The 22512-nt window shown below is 43.1% G+C and overlaps 1 protein-coding gene across 3 annotated transcripts; it reads left to right on the top strand.

Annotated features, from left to right (window-relative positions):
* Positions 1-3381: 3381 nt before the first annotated feature.
* On the top strand, positions 3382-21266 carry si:dkeyp-84f3.5 (uncharacterized protein LOC334144 homolog). Of its 3 annotated transcripts, none has more exons than XM_061716560.1 (3): positions 3384-3501; positions 5874-5980; positions 18852-21266. In XM_061716560.1, exon 3 carries the CDS (start codon positions 19006-19008, stop codon positions 20935-20937), a length of 1932 nt encoding a protein of 643 aa, XP_061572544.1. In that variant the 5' UTR covers positions 3384-3501; positions 5874-5980; positions 18852-19005; the 3' UTR covers positions 20938-21266. The 3 variants fall into 3 exon arrangements, with proteins under 3 accessions (XP_061572543.1, XP_061572544.1, XP_061572545.1); XM_061716561.1 differs by lacking the exon at positions 3384-3501 and adding an exon at positions 4642-4657; XM_061716559.1 differs by lacking the exon at positions 5874-5980 and having other exon boundaries at positions 3382-3501.
* Positions 21267-22512: the final 1246 nt, after the last annotated feature.

Genomic DNA, 22512 nt, shown 5'->3' with positions numbered 1-22512 from the left:
ATGGAGAAGTCTGGAGGGTTCACGACGGCGTCACGGCAGAGGCATAGGCTCTGCATTGATGGCTGTAGTTACAATTTTTGGGAGGTGCGCGTCAGGCGCGGCGTGGCGTGCGCCGTGGTGGGGTGCTCATTGCGGCGCAACCTGCGGTGCACGCTCGGCATCGATTTAGCGCAGAACCATAATCCAGCCTTTACTATTCCCCATTGTGTTGAATCTCTTGCTCAAATGTCAAAGTGATGAATGACCTTGTTGTTGTGTCTATGAAGATTATAAGAAAGTGGAAAAATACTGTGTGCCCGGTATGAAATCAACCAAATAAAAGTGCTGTGAATGGGAAGACCAGGCAGAGAAGGAAGGCTCTGTTTTGCAGAGACTGTCTCCCCTTGCAGCAAGTAAAACTAACGTGTGTGGTGTTTTTCTTCACTCCTCTCTGCAAGATAAGAGAACTTTTCCTACAACAATGGTCTGCTGTTGTGATTCCTGCGAAACATAAAAGATCCTAATTAGTATTATTTGCATACCTGAACAAAAAGAAGTATGAATATTTGCAGAAAAAAACTCAAATAAACCAGACCTTTTCTTTTTTTTATCGTATTTTATAAATATATTTTTGTTGCAGCAAAATGTTTTTTCATGTCTTGAAATGAAGAAAAGGAAGCCGATGATAGAGATGAAGAAGGTGCTACAAAATCAAGGCTGTGTCGCAGAGCCAACAAAGAAGCTGGAAAATCTGGGAGGGAGTTGTAAACCGAAACATCAACTAGTCAGACCTGTGGAAGATTCCACAGGCAAGGCTCAGCTTCCTGATTTGCTCAACCTACGATACACTTCCCTGTCCTCGTAACCTTCACAAGTGGTTCAGAAATAACGAATGGTGCTCCTTCTACAATGTTCCCAACGCAAGCCTCCATATGGTCAGGCTGTAAGACCACACTCTCCCTGGGGGCGCTACAGAGCAGAGAACTACATCAGCTTTGTCAAGGAAGGTAAGGGACGGAAATATGCCGGTCAAGAGAAACAGTTAGATGCTTTTCCCCCAACCAGGAGTGTGACATGAGGGTCGATCTTGACAGGCAGCTCCGGTTCCCCACTGAGATCACCACTACTGTACGTCTTTCCGTCCTGACATTGTTTTGTGGTACACCAAGGCCAGATCAGTGCACCTCATCGAGCTCACAATACCGCTGGAGGTGGGGATTGAGGCAGCATTCAAGTGTGAGAAGGTTAAGTGCTCAGGACTAGCTGCTGAGTGCCAGGAGGAAGGCTGGAAGAGCACCATCTACCCAGTGGAGATTGGATGTCAAGGCTTTGTGGGGTTTTCAACCACACGCCTCTTGAGGGATGCAGGATTGACCAGGGGAAAGATGAAGAAGGTGATATAAGAGCTGGGGGAGGAGAAAGGAAGCATTTAGCTCTGGCTGAGGAAGAATGAAGAAAGAACAACTAACCCCAATAACAGCTGCAGGGGGTGGCAGGGTGGCAGGGGGGGCAGGGGGGGCAGGGTCTGGTTTTCTCTATTTTCATTTAAAATGGTAGACAGGTCCACCAGACACCTGTAAACCGAAACACCATTGACCATTTAAAATGCATAGCATTCCAATATCGGCAATGAAAGTCTGCAGGATTAAAATGAACAATGGTAAGGGTCAACCATTCTGTAGGTATAAACTGGTAGTGTTCATTGCATTAGCTGCAGAGAGTATCCTAATGGAGGCTACAGTTCTGAAGAAGAAACAAAGTTTCTCACTGTGTTTGTTTGCTGTTTGTGTAAATGTCTAGACCGTGTCCAGATATAAGAGCTTGATTCCATAGTCTTACGTGTTGTCTTAAAGGGGACCTATTATGGCATCTAATACCTATTTTAAACAGGCCTTGAATGTCTTAAAAACAAGCTTTTCGTTGTTTTTGCTAAATAAATGAGAAATTCAGCCTCTGAGCCATGTCTTTATCATCCCATTCTCTAACCTCATTATCTTATCGTTAACTTTGACAGCCCTACTTAAAACTGAACTAGAACTTAAAATTTGCTTGGCACAAATGAAAGTTCAATTGAAAACCGTATGAAAAACACCTAACCTTTTAAGTGATGTGTGTTATCAGGTGTAATGTCATTTTTAGGTTAGAAGAAATAAGAATATTTCTTGGTAAGATCCATGGTTTTTTGAGTGAAGGCAGTGAATTTGGTCAACAGTAAGTTCAGGGTTTTTAAATGCACAGCCATGAACCTACTGTATTATATAATTTAGTTTTAGTAATGTCAATTAACATCTAACATCTTATAATTGCTCTTTAACTAAACAAAAATATGTTTTATCCGTGTTTTTCATAATAGGTCCCCTTTAAGGTTAAGTTTCTGACTTTTACATGTATGTATGTATGTATGTATGTATGTATGTATGTATGTATGTATGTATGTATGTATGTATGTATGTATGTATGTATGTATGTATGTATGTATGTATGTATGTATGTATGTATGTATGTATGTATGTATGTATGTATTTATCTAAGTTTTTTAGAACATGAAAATATTAACCCAAAGAATGAATGAAACTTGGCATTAAAGAGCATATTGCAGGTTAGAATTTTTTCAAAAATTATACCTGACCTTATGTGAAAATGACTATGTGAGAAGTTAATGTAGGATTTAATATGTTTTACAAGACATAAGGGCACGTATTCAGAGGAAAAAGTGGCTGATTTTAGCCAAGCTCCTACAAACACGCGTTTTCGAACACGCGTTTTAAGTAGGGCTGTCAAATATTTAAAAAAAAGAAGAGTAATACGGAGCCCCTCTGGTGACATTTGAAAAAAATAAATCAATGCGTGGCCACGAGATAATTAATGCGTGGCCACGAGTTATTAATGGGTGGCCACGAGTTATTAATGCGTGGCCACGCATTATGTATCTCGTGCCCACGCATTATTTTACTCGTGGATGGCATTATAACCTACTGTCTGGACTTCGTGGATGCAACTTCCTTGGTGGGATGGTTATTCATCATTAATAACGGTAATTATAGTCTATTTATATTAAAGAGCAAGAGTATTGTCATGGCGAGTGTAGTAATATACGGAGCCCCTCTGGTGACATTTGAAAAAAATAAAATAATGCGTGGCCACGCATTAATAACTCGTGGCCACGCATTGATTATCTCGTGGCCACGCATTGATTATCTTGTGGCCACGTATTAATAACTCGTGACGTGGCCACGAGTTATTAATGCGTGGCCACGAGTTATTTTATTTTTTTCAAATGTCACCAGAGGGGCTCCGTAGAAGAAGAGTAATTATTCCGTTTCTTAAATGGTGTTGTTGTGCGTTCTCCCCTGCAGGGGGCGGTAATGCGCCTCGACGCTGGTTTACTGAGTGAAAAGGGAAACAAGAGAACAAGGCGAAGAAGGAGGGAGATGTCGGCCTGCAGCAGAGATCTGGCGCTTCCTCGGCTCTGATGCAGAGCTGCATATACATGCTATAATCCAAGACGTGACGTGCTTTATGGTGAGTCTTGACCGAGTTCATTGCTTGAGTGATTTGCCAAATGCCTAAAACCTTGCGCCTTAAAAGAAATCCCAGTGTGCATCATCGCGATGGAGCGCTGGCTAGCAGCAGCTAACGTGACCACAATAGTAGCCCACAAAGAAATTTGTAGCTGTACAAAACATTCACGTCAATCTGGAACAGCTTTCCCGCTATCCAGCCTTCAGCCGACCCCATGTAAACATTAGTCTGTGAGTAACTCGGTTCAGATATGAAGGTATATCTGTGTTCAGGAAGGGTGGCGGTTCATCTGCTCTCCCTCACATGTGCCATATCATAACTGTTTATTGGAGGGCAAGTTGTCACATTGTACCTTCTGGAATCCTTTATGAAAAATCCTATTTTGACCTCCCTGGAAAGCATCATTATTTTGAGTAAATGGAAATTTACAAAAACTGGTCTCAACTGCAACGAAAATGGATTTACTATTTCATTAAAAAAGAGGAAAGACAAGCACAGAAAAAAGAAACATCCTGAAAGAGCCAGATCACTACTGAACCTAAATGGATTTCAGGCACATGGTTATAGGGGAGACTTGGTTTCAAGTGTACTTTCAGCACCATATTGGCATAATACTTAAGTATTAATTCAGAAATTCAGGTAATATAGAAAACGCATTTCACATGTCTGACCTTGTATTTATTTTGAATAACTCCAATATACTGTCATGTAAACGAGAAAGTTAATACTCTTTCAAACTACTTTACCTTTGCATGGATAATGTGAGGTGAAGTTAAGGTAATTACTATCTTTGCAAAAATAAATTATACAATCTCCACTCATTAAGGGATTTCACTCAGTTGTTTATTTTGTAGTCTTAAGTCATCGTTTTGTTTTTGTTTTCCACAAGAAGTAGAGGGAGGGAGGGGGACAGAATCATGCAGACATGAGATTGATTTATGAAAAAAAAAAAAAAAAAAAACTTTGATATGGTTTTCTAAACAAAATAAAATGCTTGCAGAGGTCTACATATTCTAATGAGTTTGCTGATAAATATTTTTTTATTTATCCTCCCACTGGGCGTGGAAGCACTCCAGAATACCTGTGCCTCTCCACCCACTGTGAATCTCTTGGACGTATCCTAGAAACAACTTTGCTCATTTCTGGCTTTAAACAGGTATGCAAGTGCAACTATGTTGCAGTTTTTTTATCTTCACATCCCACTGGGAGCAGAAGCAAAGCGGTGCTCATGATAGTGGATCATTGCCACTTCTAGGTAAATGTAAGGTCGGAAAATGATCCATAGGGCCTATGCATCCAAATCAGAGCAACAATATGACATTCAGAGTGACTGGGACAAGTCAGTGGGAGAGTGTGTTGTGTAGCAGGCTACATTTAATCTTGTTGCAGTAGCCTGTCAGTAAGATGACAAATAGATCTAGTTTTCAAAGGAATGATTTGAGTGCCGTCTTCTGCTCATCTAAATGAATCCTCAGCTGCAGCCATCTACACTGTTTACATCCTGATTACACTATCGCTACTCTGTTGTTGTCATATCAAGCATGCCCAGAGACTCTACAAGGATAGACTGATGCAATGGACTCGCCAAGACTTACGGGATAATTAATGAGCGGCATTGACCAATATTAGAGATGCACCGATCCGAGGGTCGATCACAAAAAGGAGTATCTGCTGATGCCGATCTCTGATCACAGCGGGAAATCCATAAATTCGTCAATATTGTCTCAACTACACAACACTGACATTGTATTATTAGGTATAAAAATTAGGAGATGAGAAAGTATCATGAATTGACCACTATTTTACTGCAGGCTGAGGCAATGTGCAATATTTCACACTCTGGAGACTCTTAAAGACGACTTGGACTCATCTTACAAAGACTAATGGCAATTTTCCACTAGTACCTACTCAGCCCGGCTCGGCTCGCCTCCACTTGGTTTGGCGCTTTCCCACTAGGGGTCTAACGTGCCGAGTCAGGCTGTGGACATCCGCGAAAGAGCGACTCTGACGGCGGCTTCTTGTTCATTTTATCCGACAGGCAATGGCAGCGCAAAATTCTATTTCGTGATCCAACTCTGATGTGCAGATGTTCCTGAACCTGAGGGCTGAGGAGAGAATTAAAAAGGAATCTAGACAGGCGATAAGGAACGACCAGATCCACCAGGAGCTCTGTCAATTCTCAGCTGCTCGCAAATACCAACGACTTTTAAGCAGCGCCGAGACGAACAAAAAAAATTCAAAAACGTCGCTGCTTGAAGCTTCTCTCACTCTCATTTTTAAACTTGATAATGAACACGAGCCACAGACCCAGCAGCACTTCTATCATCTCCTCCATGTTCTACATCTTTAGTGTTGTTGTCTTCTTTGTTTAGATCACACAATCAAATACCTTACAGCAACTTCGCTCCAACCCGCCTACTTCTGCTCCAGGTGCTGAATTGTTATGGAAAAGAAACGAGGCCAAGTTGAATCGAGCCAGGTAGGTACTAGTGGAAAAGCGCCTTAAGTGTAGCTTACTAGCTTATGCTTTTCTTATACTTATACTGTCATTTAGCAGATGCTTTTATCCAAAGCGACTCACATCTGAGACACACACACCATAGAGCAATTAGGGTTAAGGCCTTGCTCAGGGGCTCAAGGTGGTTCATCTTGGTTGCCATTCTGGGGCTTAAACCTGGGTCGTCCAGACCCAAGCCCACCTCTGTAGCCACTAGACGACCACCCCCGCCCCCTTTCCTGTGGCAATAATTATGTGTACAACACAACATGTGCAGTGCGCCGACACAGACAGCAGTAGACGTGTCACTCTTAGAGTTGATACAAGTTGTTAACTATAAACCTTAGTTTTCCTGTGGACAAAGGAATTAAATCTTAAAATACAAAATTAATTATGAATGATTTAAGCTTTGCTAAAGCTTAAGCGATAGCATCCGCCGCGTGTGAGGAAACTCTTGTGAGTGAAGCACAACTTTTCACACTAAAAATCCCTCGTGAGGCTGATTGACAGGATTACCGTCCTGCGTAAGGTTTTGGATGTGACTGTATATAGTCTGGTATAACGCCAACGGGCATTCATCAGTCAAATATTTACGACGCAGCGGCACATACCGTGGATCCAAGCAGCTAACGACGCGTTTAAACCCAAAGTCTTCTACAACGAAAAGTGGTTGATGATCAAGGCATATGAATCCATTACCTTACGATGAAGTTTTTTCTTGCTGTTGTTGTCGTTTATAGGTCTCTGTAACGTTCAGATGAGTTGGTTGCGGTGCTGCACGCTCTTTTTCTTTCTCTGCCTTAGCGGCAGCCAACTTTGACAACTTTATATACTCCTTTGTGTGAGAAACTTTCAAATATCTTATCAGCTTCGTTGTGTTGAAATTCTTTTATAACATTCCTCCTCAGGGTATTTCCTTTGCAAACTGCAAATTTGTTGTCCTATTCGGACATTGTAAAACTCTCATACCGGCGACGCCATTTTCTGTGTTGTTGCTCTGTAGAGACTGCCACGCCCCCTTAGCAGACTTCAGTCTGATATGTGGGAATGCACGCGCGGGCGGCGGTTTGGTGCTGTAAACGTCATCAGATCGGCCTGCTTTGAAGTATTATTTTGAGAACGCCGATACTAATTGGTTGCCGGTCGATCGTTGCATCTCTACTAAATATACCTGCAAAGCACATTGCCAACGTGTCTTTAGCAGAGCAGACATTTGCTTCTGAGATGCTTCTAAACCGTGCTGCTGCACTTCTGCTGGGACCTCTCATCAACTAGACTGGCCATGATTCACAGGAGCTAGTGCAGCATAGCCCTTCCTATGCACTTCCACACCCAGTGAGACCCAGTCCATATAGACTAAGGAAAGTAAGGTCCAAATGAGAGCTGACGGTCTATTTCAATTATATATGAACTCACTGAAGGTGAATTATATTGTTGCTTTAAAGGTGACCTATTATGGCATTTAATGTATATTTTAAACAGGCCTTGAATGTCTTAAAAACAATCTAAAGCTTGTTTTTTCTACATAAATCATAAATCCAGCCTGTGGGCCGTGTCTATAGTTTTACCGCTTCTAACCTCTTTTTCTGCGCCTCATTTTTAGGGAAGGGAGGGGTATGATAATGAGGCTCTGTGCTGATTGGCTCCCTGAATGACGTGTAGCAGGGGAGGAGAATAAACCTGCTCCGCCAGAGCAGCCCGAGCCTGTAAATTATCACAACACTGAATTTTCACAAATGGAAACTTTATTGTTAAAAAAATAAAATATGAGTTGTATATAAATAACATTTATGCACTATTTAAGCCGGATCTACCCGGCGGATGCTGAACGCTGGCCCCGGAGCCACGCCGGGCGCCAGGGAGCAGCGCTGCTGGAGCAGCGCGCATCACCGCGGCTTTAACGGGGGAATCTGACCGGTTCCGACCGGCCGAGACCGCAGGAACCGGCCTGGACTGATAGCAGGGACTCCCGGGGACTGACCAGCGGAATTTCAGCCAGATCTGCCCAGCGGATGCTGCGCGACGGGCGCTGCAACCCCACGGCAGGCGCACAGATCGGCTCCGGAGCGCATCCTGTGCGCATCGTCGGTTACCGACGATGCGCACCGGTTTGCGCACCGGTTTGCCTGAAAATCTCGGAGGGTGAAGCTGGTCCAGCCTGGGACAGACCCCCGAGGACCCAGCTCCCAAACCACCCGGGAACCTGGATGATTTAACCCGGATCTGCTCCGCCGCGGCGCCGCGTCCGACTGGCTGAAGGAAGCACCGCTCCAGCAGCGGAGAGAGCTGGTTGTGGGCGTGGTTTCAGCAGCGGGGGCTGAACCTCTGGAAATCTGCTCCTGTCGTTACGTAACGACAGGAGCAGATTCTAATCGGCTCAAAAAAAACCACGTGACACTGGGGGACTCTGGCCGGCGGGGGTCAGACACCTTGCAGAAATTCATGGTATTTTGTCTCCCCTGTGCTGGCAGGGTGAGGGGAGACCACTTTATATATGTTAAAACAAGAAAAAACGTGTTTTTCATAATAGGTCCCCTTTAAAAGATCAGTCAGTATTGTGAAGTCACTGCAAGAATGATTTCCTTTATCAGTCTGTATTGCAGTGGACCTAAAGTTTAAAGACATTTTTGTATAATCAGTGTCCTATAATGAGATCAGTTTTGTCCTTTTTTGTTTGACAATTATAATTGGCTTTATTATTGAAAGTATAATGAAATTGTGGGTGCATACTCTTATAATATATGAATATTAAAACAAATCGCTGACCGCATAAGAGAAAAATGTAAAATGTATAAGATTTTAAAAAAAATTGGCACTGTTAAGTAATTTAAGAGAAACCTTTGCACAGTGTAATTTCTCCTCTTCATGCTCGGTTGTGCACTAAAATGCATTCAGAGTAATATGATCACAATCAGTCAGCACTTGTGTTTTAGACCTGCAATTCAATTTGAAAAAAAACAAACATTTAATGTGATCAGAAGTGAGGGTCAAATGAAGCCTGATTAATCACTGAGGCTTTCCGGCCCATTGCTTTACCAAATGGTTCACTACTGAACATTTAATTGAAACGGCAAATAGTGCCATCTGCTGTGCAAATTAATATATGACAAGCAATGCCATATTACCATGTGTAGCAACTCATAATGTAATAACGACTCATAATGTAATAACTTAAATGTAATAAAAGTTCATAATGTAATAATCGGCTCATAATGTAATAAAATCCTGAGCGCATAACGTAATAACGGCTTTGCGCATAATGTAATAACTTATTACATTATGAGCCTTACTGGCGCCGCTCGTGAAGTAATAACAGCTCATAATGTAATAATGGCTCATATTGTGAGAAAACAGCTGCATTATCATAATTTTTACCTCTTAAAGGTGCAAATAAAGCAAACAGTCTGTTTGTCCTGATTCTGGTGCACCTGCACTGTCTGCAAGAGGGGTTCAGGTCGAACTGGTGGTGGGCAGGATGGATGTTGTCTGGTGATGGACTGTGCTCTCCTGGGGCAGTCTGATGTGAATGTGTCCTTGAGGGAGAAGGGGCAGCCCACGATCCTCTGTGCCGTGTTGACCACTCTCTTCCGCTTCTTCCGTTCTGCCTCAGTGCAGTGGGAGAAGCACACCGGGATGCAGTAGGTCAGGATGCTCTCAATAGAGGATCGGTAGAAGGTTGTCAGCAGCTTCTGGCTGATGTTGTTCTTCCTGAGCACTCTCAGGAAATGCAGACGCTGTTGAGCCTTCTTTGCAACAGCCTTAGTGTTTGCAGACCAGGACAGGTCTGTGGAGATGGTGGTATCCAGGAAGGTGAATGTGTGGGCTCTCTCTACCGAGACTTCATTGTGTTGTTCTATCAGATGTAAGTCGCTTTGGATGAAAGTAACTGCTAAATGACCGTGGTGGTAGTAGTAACTCACAAACGCTAACACATCCACAGTGTGGCACGTTTGTATGTGGAAGTGATAAGTTGAATTAACCTATGATGTAGGGCTGGGTAATTGGCTAAAATGAATTGAAACCAAATGAATTGAAATAACCGATGTGATGATGCTCATGTCAGTTATTTCGGTCATGTCATTATTGAAATTTTGTTTGCAAGGGGTATAAGATATTTTATGTTTTGTACGTGGCAATGTCTTAAACATTTATTCATAAAAAGAAGTTATTATAAACTGTTTAAGAGCATAATTCTAAAAAACTGTGAGACTGTGTAACCTTTGATAACTTTTTTTCGTTTGCTTTATTTCAAACATTTTGATTATATATGTGCTGCTTGATCTGTGGCATGTTCAATATCAAGTTAAATGGGTGAGAGAGGCTTTTTAACATTTTTTAATATAGCTTGTCTCGGCACTGCTGAAAAATCTGTTGATAGCCGTAAGCACCTATGGACTGAGAAAGCTCCTGGTAGATCTTTTCAATCCTTTTAACCCCATCTACTGTAGATCCCTTTTTGAATTCTCTCCTCAGCCACCAAGTTTAAGAATGTCTGCACCTCAGTGTTATACCACAGAACCGACTTTTGTGCTGCTATTTAATAAAATGAACAAGGAGCCGCCATCAGTCGCTCTGCAAATGTTGTCCACATCCTGACTCAGATGTCTGATTGGCCAACACCCTGACCGGTCGGTGGCATGTTGTGACGATGTCTGATAAATAGGTCTGTAACGTCAATATCATATTTTGTTGTTGACGCATCGCCATTCACACGTGGGACACCCAAAAGAAAAAGTTTGCCCTTTGAAGAATGGAGACCAAAATTGCGGGTTTTTGATATTTGATACGTCAATCTAACAGAAAAATTATCGTTGGAATAATTGTCCAATTACTCATTATCTTAGGCGACGAATCGAATAAAATAATCGCGCGATTAATTGTTTTAAAGATAGTTTACCCCCAGCCGTACTGATACAGCCGGCTTAGAACCTCTGCAGAGTAGTTAAAGAAACGTCTCTACTCCACAGTTAGACCCCTAGTGGAAAGCGCCATAACCAAGTCGAGGCCAGCTGAGCAAAGTAGCTACTAGTGGAAAAGTGCCACTAGTGACAGTATTGTCACTTAATCAAGCTTTAAACATAAAGCTGACATAACAATGAAAACATTTCAGCGGCATCCGTTTGTAGCAGACTCTGGTGTTTTCCTGCAAAATACATGAAATAAGAGTGCAACAACTGAAAAGTAGTTCTTCCAGCAGACCCTTGTGACACTGTATAGGATTAAGCAGTTATAGAATAAAAACATATAGGTTCTTAAATATCCCATGTATCCCATGTTGGCTAGCTTTAATTCATTTTGATTTGCAGTTCTGTCTGAATGATCATATTTCGTTCTGATGTGTTTCATTGTTTAAATGGTTTTGTGTCTGAAAGCAGTGTAGGATAGAAGCTGTTCCTTATTTTGTTGGAGCTGGACATTATGCCATGAATTGCTTCCCAGAAGATGGCAGTTCAAACAGTTCCATGGATGAATCTTATCCATGCTGAGGTTGCTAGTCATCTCCTTTTAGTCTGGTGACATGAGGGAGTTCTTGCCCCATCATATGTTGTCAATTTTGCCACCTACTAAAGTAGTGGGCGACCGATAATCGGCCGTGGCCGATTATCGAATTCGATATTCATAATTTTATTAATAATCGATATCGGCCCCCCATTTTTTTTTCTCCATTAAATTACAGGCTTTTCTCGCTCTCTCGTCTCGTCTCTCCTTCTCTGAGACATAAAACAAGCGCACCCTCCCCGTTACACATGTCAGTCACGTGTTGTCGTGTGTGCATTATCATTGGCCCCCGACCACCAGCTGCAGGTGTCGGCGCTGCTGTCCGGCACCGCCGCTCGCTTTAACTTTTCCAAACTCGGCCTGTTTGCGCCATGAGCTCATCCGCGCGGTTGTTACGCGACTCTTTTCAAAGCTAACCGGTTTAGTAAAGACGGGAGGGGATGTTTTCTCCTCGCACGGCTCCGGAGAGCGGAGGAGCCGCTCAGCGCGACACGCACAGCCGAGCCTTTAGGCTGATTTATGGTCCCGCGTTACACCAACGCAGGGCTACGGCGTAGGCGCGCGTCGCCGCGTACCCTACGCTCACTATCATCAAAACAAAGTCAAACAAGACGACATGGCGTCATATTTCTAACAATAAATGAAAGTGATGCAAAGTAAAGGAGGAGAGGATGAAACATTGCAGTCCCTGCACCTACAATTTAATATAAAGGTGCTCTAAGGGGCCCCTGCTGCTCAGAGCAGCTCATCCTGGTAAAACCAGGTAAAACCAGGTAAAACCAGGACCAGAACATGCATTTTTGGACATTTACTCCACAATAAATAAATAAACAATAATATTATGAACCTGAGGGTTTGACTTGTGGTGTTCTTTGACTTATTGTTTACACTTTACACAGTTTGAGTTACAGTATGAAGATTCCTCTTATTTAAGTTCTCCCATGCAGCTTTGTTTTTATTTATCATTATTGAGGAATGCTGGTGTAAAGAAGAGGGATGGGGGGGGATTGCATCTAATGTGATCATTTACTGAAATACTGCATTTTCTTTTTGTATTAAGAATGTTCTAGTTAAAGCAATAAATTGCTCACCATTCATTTAAATGAATTCTTGTATTGAAATTTGTTTTCTCCCAAAAAGGTAAAAAAGGGTAATAATCGTATCGGCTGATATCGGGTATCGGTCTTTTTGATTTCCCCCTAATCGGTGATCGAAATAATCGAAAAAAAGCCTGATCGGTCGGACACTATACTAAAGGTTGTTGCACTTTGGAGCTTATATCCACATACAACACAATGATAGTTTGTGAGAATGGCCTTGATGTTACCTCCTGAAAAAGTTTAGCATCGTTTCTGTGGGACATGAACCTTCTTTACATATTTTGTTTTATTAATGGTGGTGATCCATAATAGCAGAGACCACATGTTTACTCCAAAAATGTTTAGATCGTCCTCGCAACACTCTGTCTTCCCATGTATCTGGAGGGGAATCTGCTTTTCTCTCCTAAGTGTGTGATTCATTTTGTTTTTGGACACCTCCAAAACGGCACCAATAGACCAGACTGATCACTGGCCGTCTTGTGTCTATAAGCTATTTTCCTCATTAGTAGGAGGCTGGGGTGGAGTGCCTCCCACTCCTAATCTGTTGATTTTGTGTGTTTCATACCAGAGCACTTTGCCTTCTCATCCACCATGAGAAAGTGTGACATACTTTGATCGAAAAAATGTATTCCCTTGATACATACATGGACATGAAGCAAGGACTCCAGTTAACTGTCCTAGTCAAGCTATAGGCTTATATCAACTACATACCTACAAACTATTCGCTTTTTTGTCACATTTGCCACTTGCATCAAAATCATGTGAATCGTGAAAAGCCAAAGAGCATATTTGTAGTAACACATCCTTGGTGGAATACAACATGCGCGCCTAAGTCTTTCAGTCAATCAAAATAAAACCGTTGCTTAATTCCTATTACATGGTGGAACAAAGGCAATTTATCATTTTAGATATTATTACTTCAACGTTTTCCGGCTTACAGTTTGAGCTTGGTCTCCAGCAATACAATATGTTGTCTAACTTACCATTAAGTAGCTGCAGTAAGAATTTGCTAAATAGTTTAGCGGCTACTAGGCTTGTTTTGCGCACAGAGCATTCTTCAAATCCAAGTTCCCACACGGACATCTTACGTTGTGGACTGGAAGTTTGTAGTCAGCACCGGACTTCCGAGTGAGATTTTTCTTTCCGCTAGCAATCGTCATGGCTGATGCAAAAAAAGAAGCCAGAGCTTGAAGACCCTCACTTATCTGTCTCCTGTTTGGGAACACTTCGGTTTCCCGGGGAAAAAAACAACTGACAAAAACAAGAACCGTATTTTCGCGACCATTAGGCGCATATAAACGTATCCTTTTTTTTTTTTTTTTTTAAATCTTTTATTATGTGTTTTGTTTTAATGTAAAGCGTCTTTGAGTGCCCTGAAAAGCGCTATATAAATAAAATGTATTATTATTATTATTATTATAAATGTGCCGTGCGCCCAATGGCGCAGTGCGCCGAATGTGTGTTGTCGGGGGGCTCTCACCGCGGCTCCCTCACGGGGGAGCGCTTTGAGAAACACTGTGCGTTCTGGAGGAACCGCTGGAGGAACCGCCGCCCGGCGGCGGGCTCCGTAGTTTACTGTTGTGCTTGTCTGCAAAAGCCGGCATCGTTTTCAAGGTGCCGCACGGCACGGAAAGTGACTCTGACAGTGAGGAAAGTGGACCAGTTGTCAGGACTCAGCCCGTCGGGCTTCATCCGTAGCCCGATTGCGCTGATCGGGCCAGAGAGCTGCGTGCCCGGTCATGCCGACACGCTGAGCAGTTTTCCTGGTCTCAGCCCGATCGCGCTGAGACCAGGATAACTGCTCAGCGCGGCCAGCAGTTCTCCTGGATTGGTGATTTCTCCCCCATTGGTGAAATGTGATGATGAAAATGTTAGTACTTTGTAATAAAGACTTAAATGAAGCACAGTAGAACTCAGTTCAGTTCGCTCTATTTTTAGATATGCACACTTGTATGCTTGTGTGTGTGTTGTAAGGCGACGCACCATTTGTGTGTGTAGACGGCGCCTTTTCGTACAGTGCGCCGTGTGTGTGTGTGTGTGTGTGTGTGTGTGTGTGTGTTAAATACAGTAATGATGACACATACCGTATTTTGTCATATTCGTGACCATAAGGCGCACATTTTTTTTTTTTTTTTTTTAATGTGCCGGGCGCCTTAAGAAACGGTGCGCCGTGTCTATTACCTGAATTACGGTAATGTGAGGCCGGCCACCATGAGAACGGTAAAAAGAGAAGGGGGCGGGTGAAGCTGAATGAGACCATCCACTGAGCTGTTTAATGCGAAACAGAAGATGAAGACTTTTAAGGATTTGCTTGATGTGTAAAGTGAAATAAAATACAATACAACTAAGTTTTGCTCCGCTCTATTTAAATAAGCACACTTGGGTGTGTGTGTTCTGCAGCGCGCGTGTGTTTTGCATGTCGGTAAAGAGGATGCACCTGCCGTGGGTTTGCGGGTCCGATCGCCGCATCCCCGCGGGCAGATCTGGCTGAAATGCCGGTGCTCTTTCCCCGGGAGCCCCTGCTACAAGTCCATGTGGGTTCCTCCGGTCCCGGCCGGTCGGAACGGTCACTTTCCCCGGTTAAAGCAGCGGCTGGAGCAGCGCGGTGATGCGCGCTGGTCAAGCCCGACTTCCTGGTTCCCAAAGCGGTCCGATCGCCTGGTTCCCGGCCGATTTGCGAGCAGATATTTCTGGGGTATGTCTCAGGTCCGATCAGCTTCACCCTCCGAGATTTCCAGCCAAATCTGTCGGTTACAAACCCGGTACCGGGTCCCGACATGCGCGGGTGTGTATTCGCAGTGCGAAACACACACATTCTCATTTATGTGGCGCTTGCCTGGCGCAGCTGAATTAGCGGAGCGGAGCTCCTGTCGGATACAACCCGGTACCAGCGCGGGGGACGCGGGACCAGCGCGGGGGAGCGGGACCCGGGACCGCTGCGGTCGGGATCCGCAGCACAACGGGGTATGAAAAGTGTACTTACTCTAGTGCTTGCCTGCCACGCTGATGGACAGAAACTGCCGGCTATGGTGATTTTTAAAAGAAAAGCGTTGCCTAAACAGACTTTTCCAGCCAGAGTGAAATGAAAAGGGCTGGATGGATGAGGAGATGATCCAGTGGCTGAGACAGGTTTATGTGCGGCGCCCCGGTGTTTTTTTTTTTTATTATTTAACGCAGAAACAGAATATGAACCTTTTGAAGGGTTTGATTGATGTGAAAAGTGAAATAAAATATCAAACTAAGTTTTGCTTCGGCTCTATTTTTAGCGCGTGTGTGTTTTGCAGCGCACGTGTGTGCAGCTCCGTCTCCGTAGACGGCGCCTTTTGGGTCGGTGCGCCGTATGTGTGTTTTAAAACCAAAAATGACACACAAAACTGAGGGTGCGCTTTTCCACACAGTGCGCCATATGGTCGTGAAAATACGGTAACTGAGACTCCACCTTTCCACACGGCGCGCCGTATGGTCGCGATAATACGGTAGATAAGAAGAGATCACTGTGTCGGCGTTGTTCAACAGCAATCGGGCATGGTCCTGGCAATACGCCAAACCTCATAACGGCACCACTTGAACGTGAATATCGCTGCTGCAAGGAAAGAAACCAGCACCGTGTCAACGCAGCCACCTTTGGCATCTAAACAGGCTTTTGCCAGTAATTCCGATCAGGCGAATTTGAGAATATTTATTTTATTTTAGGACTTGGTAATAGATTTAAGCAGCATTTTATTTTTTATTTTTAACTTTATTGATACCCAAAGGTAGATTTGTTTTCTCTGCATTTAACCCATCTCTAATTAGACTAAAGAGCAGTGGGCTGCCATGTGGACGGCACCCGTGGAGCGGTTGGGGTTGAGGGCATTGCTCAGGGGCACAGGGTGGTTCACCTTGGTTGCAATCTGGGGGCTTGAACCTGGCTCCTCCATACTCCAGCCCACTTCTGCAACCACTAGGCTGCCAATCCCCCTTTTAGGTGCTGATAAAACCACAAGGTACCTCATGTTGACATGACAAGACATGGCTTGACTCGGTCAGCGCTGCATTGTGTCACAGAGAGGCTTTTTAACGTGGCTTCTCTCCTTGATCCACATTTTCATACAGAATATTTCAGTGAGAATGAAGCCATCAAAGTTCAACTGATGAGTGAACTACAGCATCTTGTGTAACACCAGGGTAGCAAAGCCAGTTTTTTCAGAAACACCTCTTACATTTACTGGATACTAAACAGATCAAAGTGCTGTTAAAAAGCTAAAGAAGAGTCTTGTGAGCTTTTTGAAGGGACCAGTTAGTGGCAAGACAGGTGTAACTGCAAGGTTATCTAAACTGAGCACTTATGCGAATAGTCCAACAGCAGACAGTTACCCCTTTTCCACCAAACCGGTTCCAGTGCTGAGTTTGGAACTGGCTCCGGGCCAGAGAAACCAGTTCCAAGGTAGCAGCAACTTTGCTGGGCTAGAGGAAAGAACCGCTTACGTAAGGGGAGGGAGGCGGAGTTGTTGAGACCAAAGGCAATAGCAAGACTGCAAGACGGCACCATTTTAAAATAAGCAACGAATTAATATGGATACAGAAAAGCAGCAGTTGTCTGTGGTGATGTGGCTCCCCTTAGCATCCGAGCTATGAAAAGACCAAGCGGTTCTCAGCTAGTTCGCAAGTTGAACGAATTCAGAACCCGCACCAGGACTGGCCCAGAACCAGCTCTGAAACCAGTTTGGTGGAAAAGGGGTAAGTAATGTCATGTCCAGGCCTCACTGAGAGTACTGATTTCCTCTCATTCTTCCTCACCTCACTGGAAAGCACGGCAGCAGTTATGGGTGACCACTGTTCCAAGAAGCACTGCAGCATGTCATGTGCTCTGTTCCATCTGGTAATTGCAGTCAATATCAGTGTTGAGTTTGTGCTCTTCTATATTTAGCAGCTTTTGTTTTTGTTTCAGCACACAGCTGTGGTGCTGCATTGGAAAAAGCTAGTGATTCGTCTGTCTTTCCTGCAGGCGTTGGATGGATGGCATCTTAAGCAACTGAGAAGCCAAATTAAGTGTTGAGCGAAGTATTTAAAATACAACATTCCAGCTAGCTACGCAACGGTGGTCATGTTTGACGCCTTGTCTGTCACAATTGCTATATCCCTGGGGGCACGGTGGCACAGCTGGTAGTGCAGCCGTCTCACAGCAAGTGAAGTGCGTGTTAGTTCCCCCATGACTTCGGCGCCCACACCCTGGGTGGGGTTGGTGAAAGGGCCTTTCTGTGTGGAGTTTGCATGTTCTCCCCGTGTTCCCCTTGGTAGCTAATGTGAGCTACCTCACAAAAACATGCACACAGTCCTGGGCTACACATGCCCCCTCTGGCCAGCCGGGGCGCCAGATGGGGTGGGGAGGATCTGGCCGGAATAACGTGATCCTTCCACGTGCTACATCCGGCCAGAGCAGCCCCACCCTGTCTGGTGAAAAGAAGCGAAGGAGGAGACCTGAGCTCAGTGCATGACCCTCCCGGGGTTGGTAGAGGGGAGCAATGCCCAGGACTGTAGCTTAGGTAGAGCACTGGGTGATGAAAATGGGGAAAAAAATCTGGATTAAAATATTTAAAAAAACAATTGCTATCTTGTAATCCCTATTCAGCAATTGCCTTTTTGAGTAAATCTGCAATGTTACTGCTGGTGTGGCTCTCGTGCATTGCCCTTGTCTGTAAAACACATGTGAACATCTCCCACTTGTCCGAGATGTGGTGGGATGTGATGGTAACATATGACTCGTTACCCAGAGTAGTTTCCTTTGGCTCAACAGGTCTCAGCGGCTGCCTCTTTGCTAATATCTCTGAGTGGTGTCTTCCTGCAGTACATCACAGCAGCTTAACAAATCATCAGCTTAACATGCAGCATTTTCTTTTTCTAAGTTGTTGATTTTACTCCCACTTTTAACTTGAAAGCCAAAATGCTTCCAAACATCGGCTTTCAATTGTGGCGGCGTTGTAATTTTGGTGCCCCTTGTTCGATCCACTTCTTCTTGTCATCACATAAATCGTGGGCTCTGAACTTTTGAACTCAGCGATCTAGTCGTGCAGTGTGAGATGGGGCAGTCTCATACGATTTAAAATATCGCACAGTGTATGCCCGGCTTTAGTGGTGATTCCATAATATTTCTGCTTTGCACAACTTTTTTTAATTGGCCTAACTTGTTTTTTTTTAAATTTATTTATTTATTGGTGTTATCGTGGTCCATTATGGTTTTGATGATTTTTAATGTGTGTTTTTCATCCCTGTAGGTGCTAAAACATGGAGAACAAGAGGAATGACCATGCATCACCTAAGGATGTGCCATTTGTGCCAAGGTGTTGAGTAAGCACGCTGATTGCCACATGAAGACCAGTTTTGTCTGGATCTGGATAGAGATTTAGTTTTACATTCAGTTTAAAAGTGATGCCATCAGCGCACGGACATAACCGGTTAAACATGGAAAAGCATAAAGCTGTGAATAGTGGTGCTTCAGGACAGATGGCTGGAGAATCAAGTACCTTCATCTGCACTGAATGTGGTGATGGCTTCAGTCAGTACTCAAGTGTGTTAGCGCACATGGCAATTCACGGACCTTTGGAGACATTTTCCTTTGATGGCTCTTCCAATGGATTTGAAATCCCTCGGGAATACGCACTTCAAGAAAATGGTACCCTGACAGTTGTGAATGGTTTTGCGCAGTCACATTCTTCAAATTCCTCACATTCCTCTGTTAAACCAGGATCTCCTGGAGTATTGCCATCTCATTTACCATCCTCTATCAAGTCAGTGTCTCCAACTCCAAGACAACAGCTGTCTCCTTACAAAGATGCGTTTAGAGCAAGGCCATCAGACTCTAACCTTGACAAGTCTCGAAAGGGCTACTACCATTGTGAAATATGTACCAGGTCATTTATCAGCTTGCAGAGTTTACATCGTCACCAGCAATATCGAAACACTGAGCGAGGATACAAGTGCACTTTGTGCTGTAAGATCTTTGAAGATAGACAGGACCTTAAGTTCCATCTCCAAAACCACATCAGTGAAAGATTTCACTGCTGTGGACAATGTGGTAAACGGTTCCTGAAACTGGAGGCACTTAATGCTCATCAAAGAGAGAATCACTCCTGTGTTCCAAGTAAACCAGAGAATGATCAAGACAAAAAGTCTGACAAAATGTTTACTTGTAAGAAATGCAAACAGAGTTTCTTTTGGATGTCAGATTTCCAGACTCATTCACTGTATCTCTGCAAGGGAAAAGAACCTGATGCTCTCTTTTTATCTGAGTCTGAAACTGAAATGAATTCTAAAAACCTTGAACACACACAGTTTTCCAACTGCCATATCAATGGGTCTGCTATTGATATTAAGAATGGAAAAAGTCAATACTCAAGGGATACCAGCAGTGAGCTTGACCCTATACCCACCTTCACACCATACAGATGTGGTTTATGTGGAGATCGTTTTGAGAATTTAACAGCTCTGAAGGAGCATCATCTCACACATCAAACTCAGGAAGAAATAGATAGGCTGACTAAAGAATCCCAAAAACCTATTAAGCGGAATAGGCAAACTAAAAGGCGTAGAAGAGGGTCAAATCCAAATGGAAAACTACATCCTTGCAAGCATTGTCATCGTGTCTTTAATCATTCTAGTAGTTTATCTCGACACATGCGGTATCATAAAGGTACAATGCATACTTGTGTATTTTGTGGTAGACATTTTCCTCAGCGTTGTGATTTGAGAAGGCATTTAGCCATGTACCACAAAGCTGAACTGGAGAAGAAACCAAGTTTGAAACTCTTGTATACACCTCCTAAAAATAGGCCTTCCAAAAAAGCAGTTGATGGTGAGAAAAAAACAATCCCTTTTGACGAGAACACTAAAGGCTCGTCTGACAGTGAGACAACTTCTACAGAGCAGAGTCCAAAAGAGAAACAATCAGGGAAAACTGGCCGAGGTAACTACAAGTGTGAGGAGTGTGAAAAGACATTTGGGCTGTTATGTGTGTACCAGCGACACTTGCGTTATCACAAGAAAGAGCCCAGCAAGTGTCCCAAGTGTCCAGCTGAGTTTAAGAACTCTTCATCACTCAATCTCCATCTTCAAAATCATCCAAGCAATGAACATGGAGATGAAGATGGACAAACGTCACATGCCACTGCTACCAGTGCAGTACAGGCTATTGAAAATGATAATGTAGATGATATAGAAAACGACTACATGGAAAATAAACGAAATAAGAAAGGCAATACCTCAGAGGTTCTTTATGAATGCACAGAATGCACGGAGACGTTCTCATGTTTGGACAGCTTTCTTCAACACCAGATATCTCATTCCTCAGAAAATAATGGCTAAATGATGGCAATCATGAAGTAAGGCATGGGTTAGCAGAGTTACAAGTGGATTTTGTGGTACATTTCTAAATCTAAAGATGCCACAAGTCCAGGATATGTTGATTGTGGATAACATGCAAAGTTAATCCCAATATTCCTGGTTACAGTTAACCTGGAGTTCTGACCAATGGACAAAGCGAGAGTAAATATGTTGTTTTTCATTGTATTTTTTAGTGGATCAACTTGTAAATATTGCTGCATTTTTCATTGTCATTTATTTGCTATTGTATGATGAGTACTTTTTAACTGTATGAATATAGTCATCATTTTTTGAATATAGCATTGAGTAGATCATGTCATTAAAAATTGTATGGAAAAAGACTACTTTGCTTTAGGTTTTTCTTTGACTACTGTTTTGACTACTAAAATCCATTGAAACTCAAGTGTATAATTTTATTCCTTTATAAATGTGTTGGCCACTCAGTTGTACTTTACATTATTGTAATTTTTGCACACTTCAGAGGTTTGTATTCACATCTTCATTCATGTTTTATAAAATTGGATGTTGGACATTGATATTCGGTGGCTAATAGTCTTTGGTGTTTATGTATTTGGGGTAGATTCAGAAATTATGTAGACAAATTATTTTATCAAAGTGATTATTGATGGGCAAATGTTAACACACTTTTCAGCAATACTTGGGCATCTTAAAATGGTACTGCCCATCTACTCCACAGTTGATTTGACAAGTGCTGTCAAGCATTGCTTGCAAGGTACCAAAATCAAGATTTAACAACTTGCATATAGAGGCAACCTGGATATTACCCCTGGAGAGGACTTAAGCCAACACTATTTTGGTTTCTTTAAACTGGGGATATGAGAAGTTCTTCATGTCTCACCTGCAGTAGATGGCAGTTCTCAGTGGATCAGGATATCTGATTATCTAGGCTTATACTGTAGCTCTTCCAAATTAATCATACTGAAGTTCATTTTGGAAATGTAAAACAACTTCAATCTCAAAAGTTTTCATATCTGCAAAGTATAGGGAAAAGTGGAACTTTCTTTTGCATTCCTCCACAAGGAAAAAAAATAGGTCAACGGGTTCAGTTTGGCAAAGGAAGACATCACCCCTACTGCACCGTAAGCTGATTGTGGGTCAGGGGATGGAGTATATTCTCCTTTATCTGGTAGGATAAATCCCCAGCTCCCCTACCTGCCATAGTGTTGCTGGGCAAGACACTGAACCCCCACATTACTGATTCTTGATGTGTGTAGCTGGGTACGATTGCAGAACCACAGATATAAATACTGTTTAAAAATTGCATACATAGAGGGTATTCCCTGATAAACCATAACCTAACAATCTTCAATTGAGCACTTTTTCTTTAATAGCCAAAATAACATTCCTGTTCATGCAAAGATGCATGTTTTTTCCCAGCAGAATATTGCACATTTCTTGTCAATGTTAACGCCCAAAATGCAACATCCTGTTTTCGTAGCCGAAAGCAGAAAAACATAGTGATCATTTGATGATCACTATGGCCTGATTCCAAAATGCAAATCAATCACCTTTGACCCCTTGTTATTATTACTTTAG

The sequence above is a fragment of the Cololabis saira genome, chromosome 3 (assembly GCF_033807715.1).
Source record: "Cololabis saira isolate AMF1-May2022 chromosome 3, fColSai1.1, whole genome shotgun sequence".
NCBI classification, from domain to species: domain Eukaryota; kingdom Metazoa; phylum Chordata; class Actinopteri; order Beloniformes; family Belonidae; genus Cololabis; species Cololabis saira.
The sequence above is the reverse complement of the archived record's forward strand: the minus strand, read 5'-3'. Positions and strand labels throughout refer to the sequence as shown.

Bases quoted from the DNA above. Each gene is read 5' to 3' on its own strand.
- si:dkeyp-84f3.5 (XM_061716559.1), top strand. From the start codon at position 19,006: ATGCCATCAGCGCACGGACATAACCGGTTAAACATGGAAAAGCATAAA.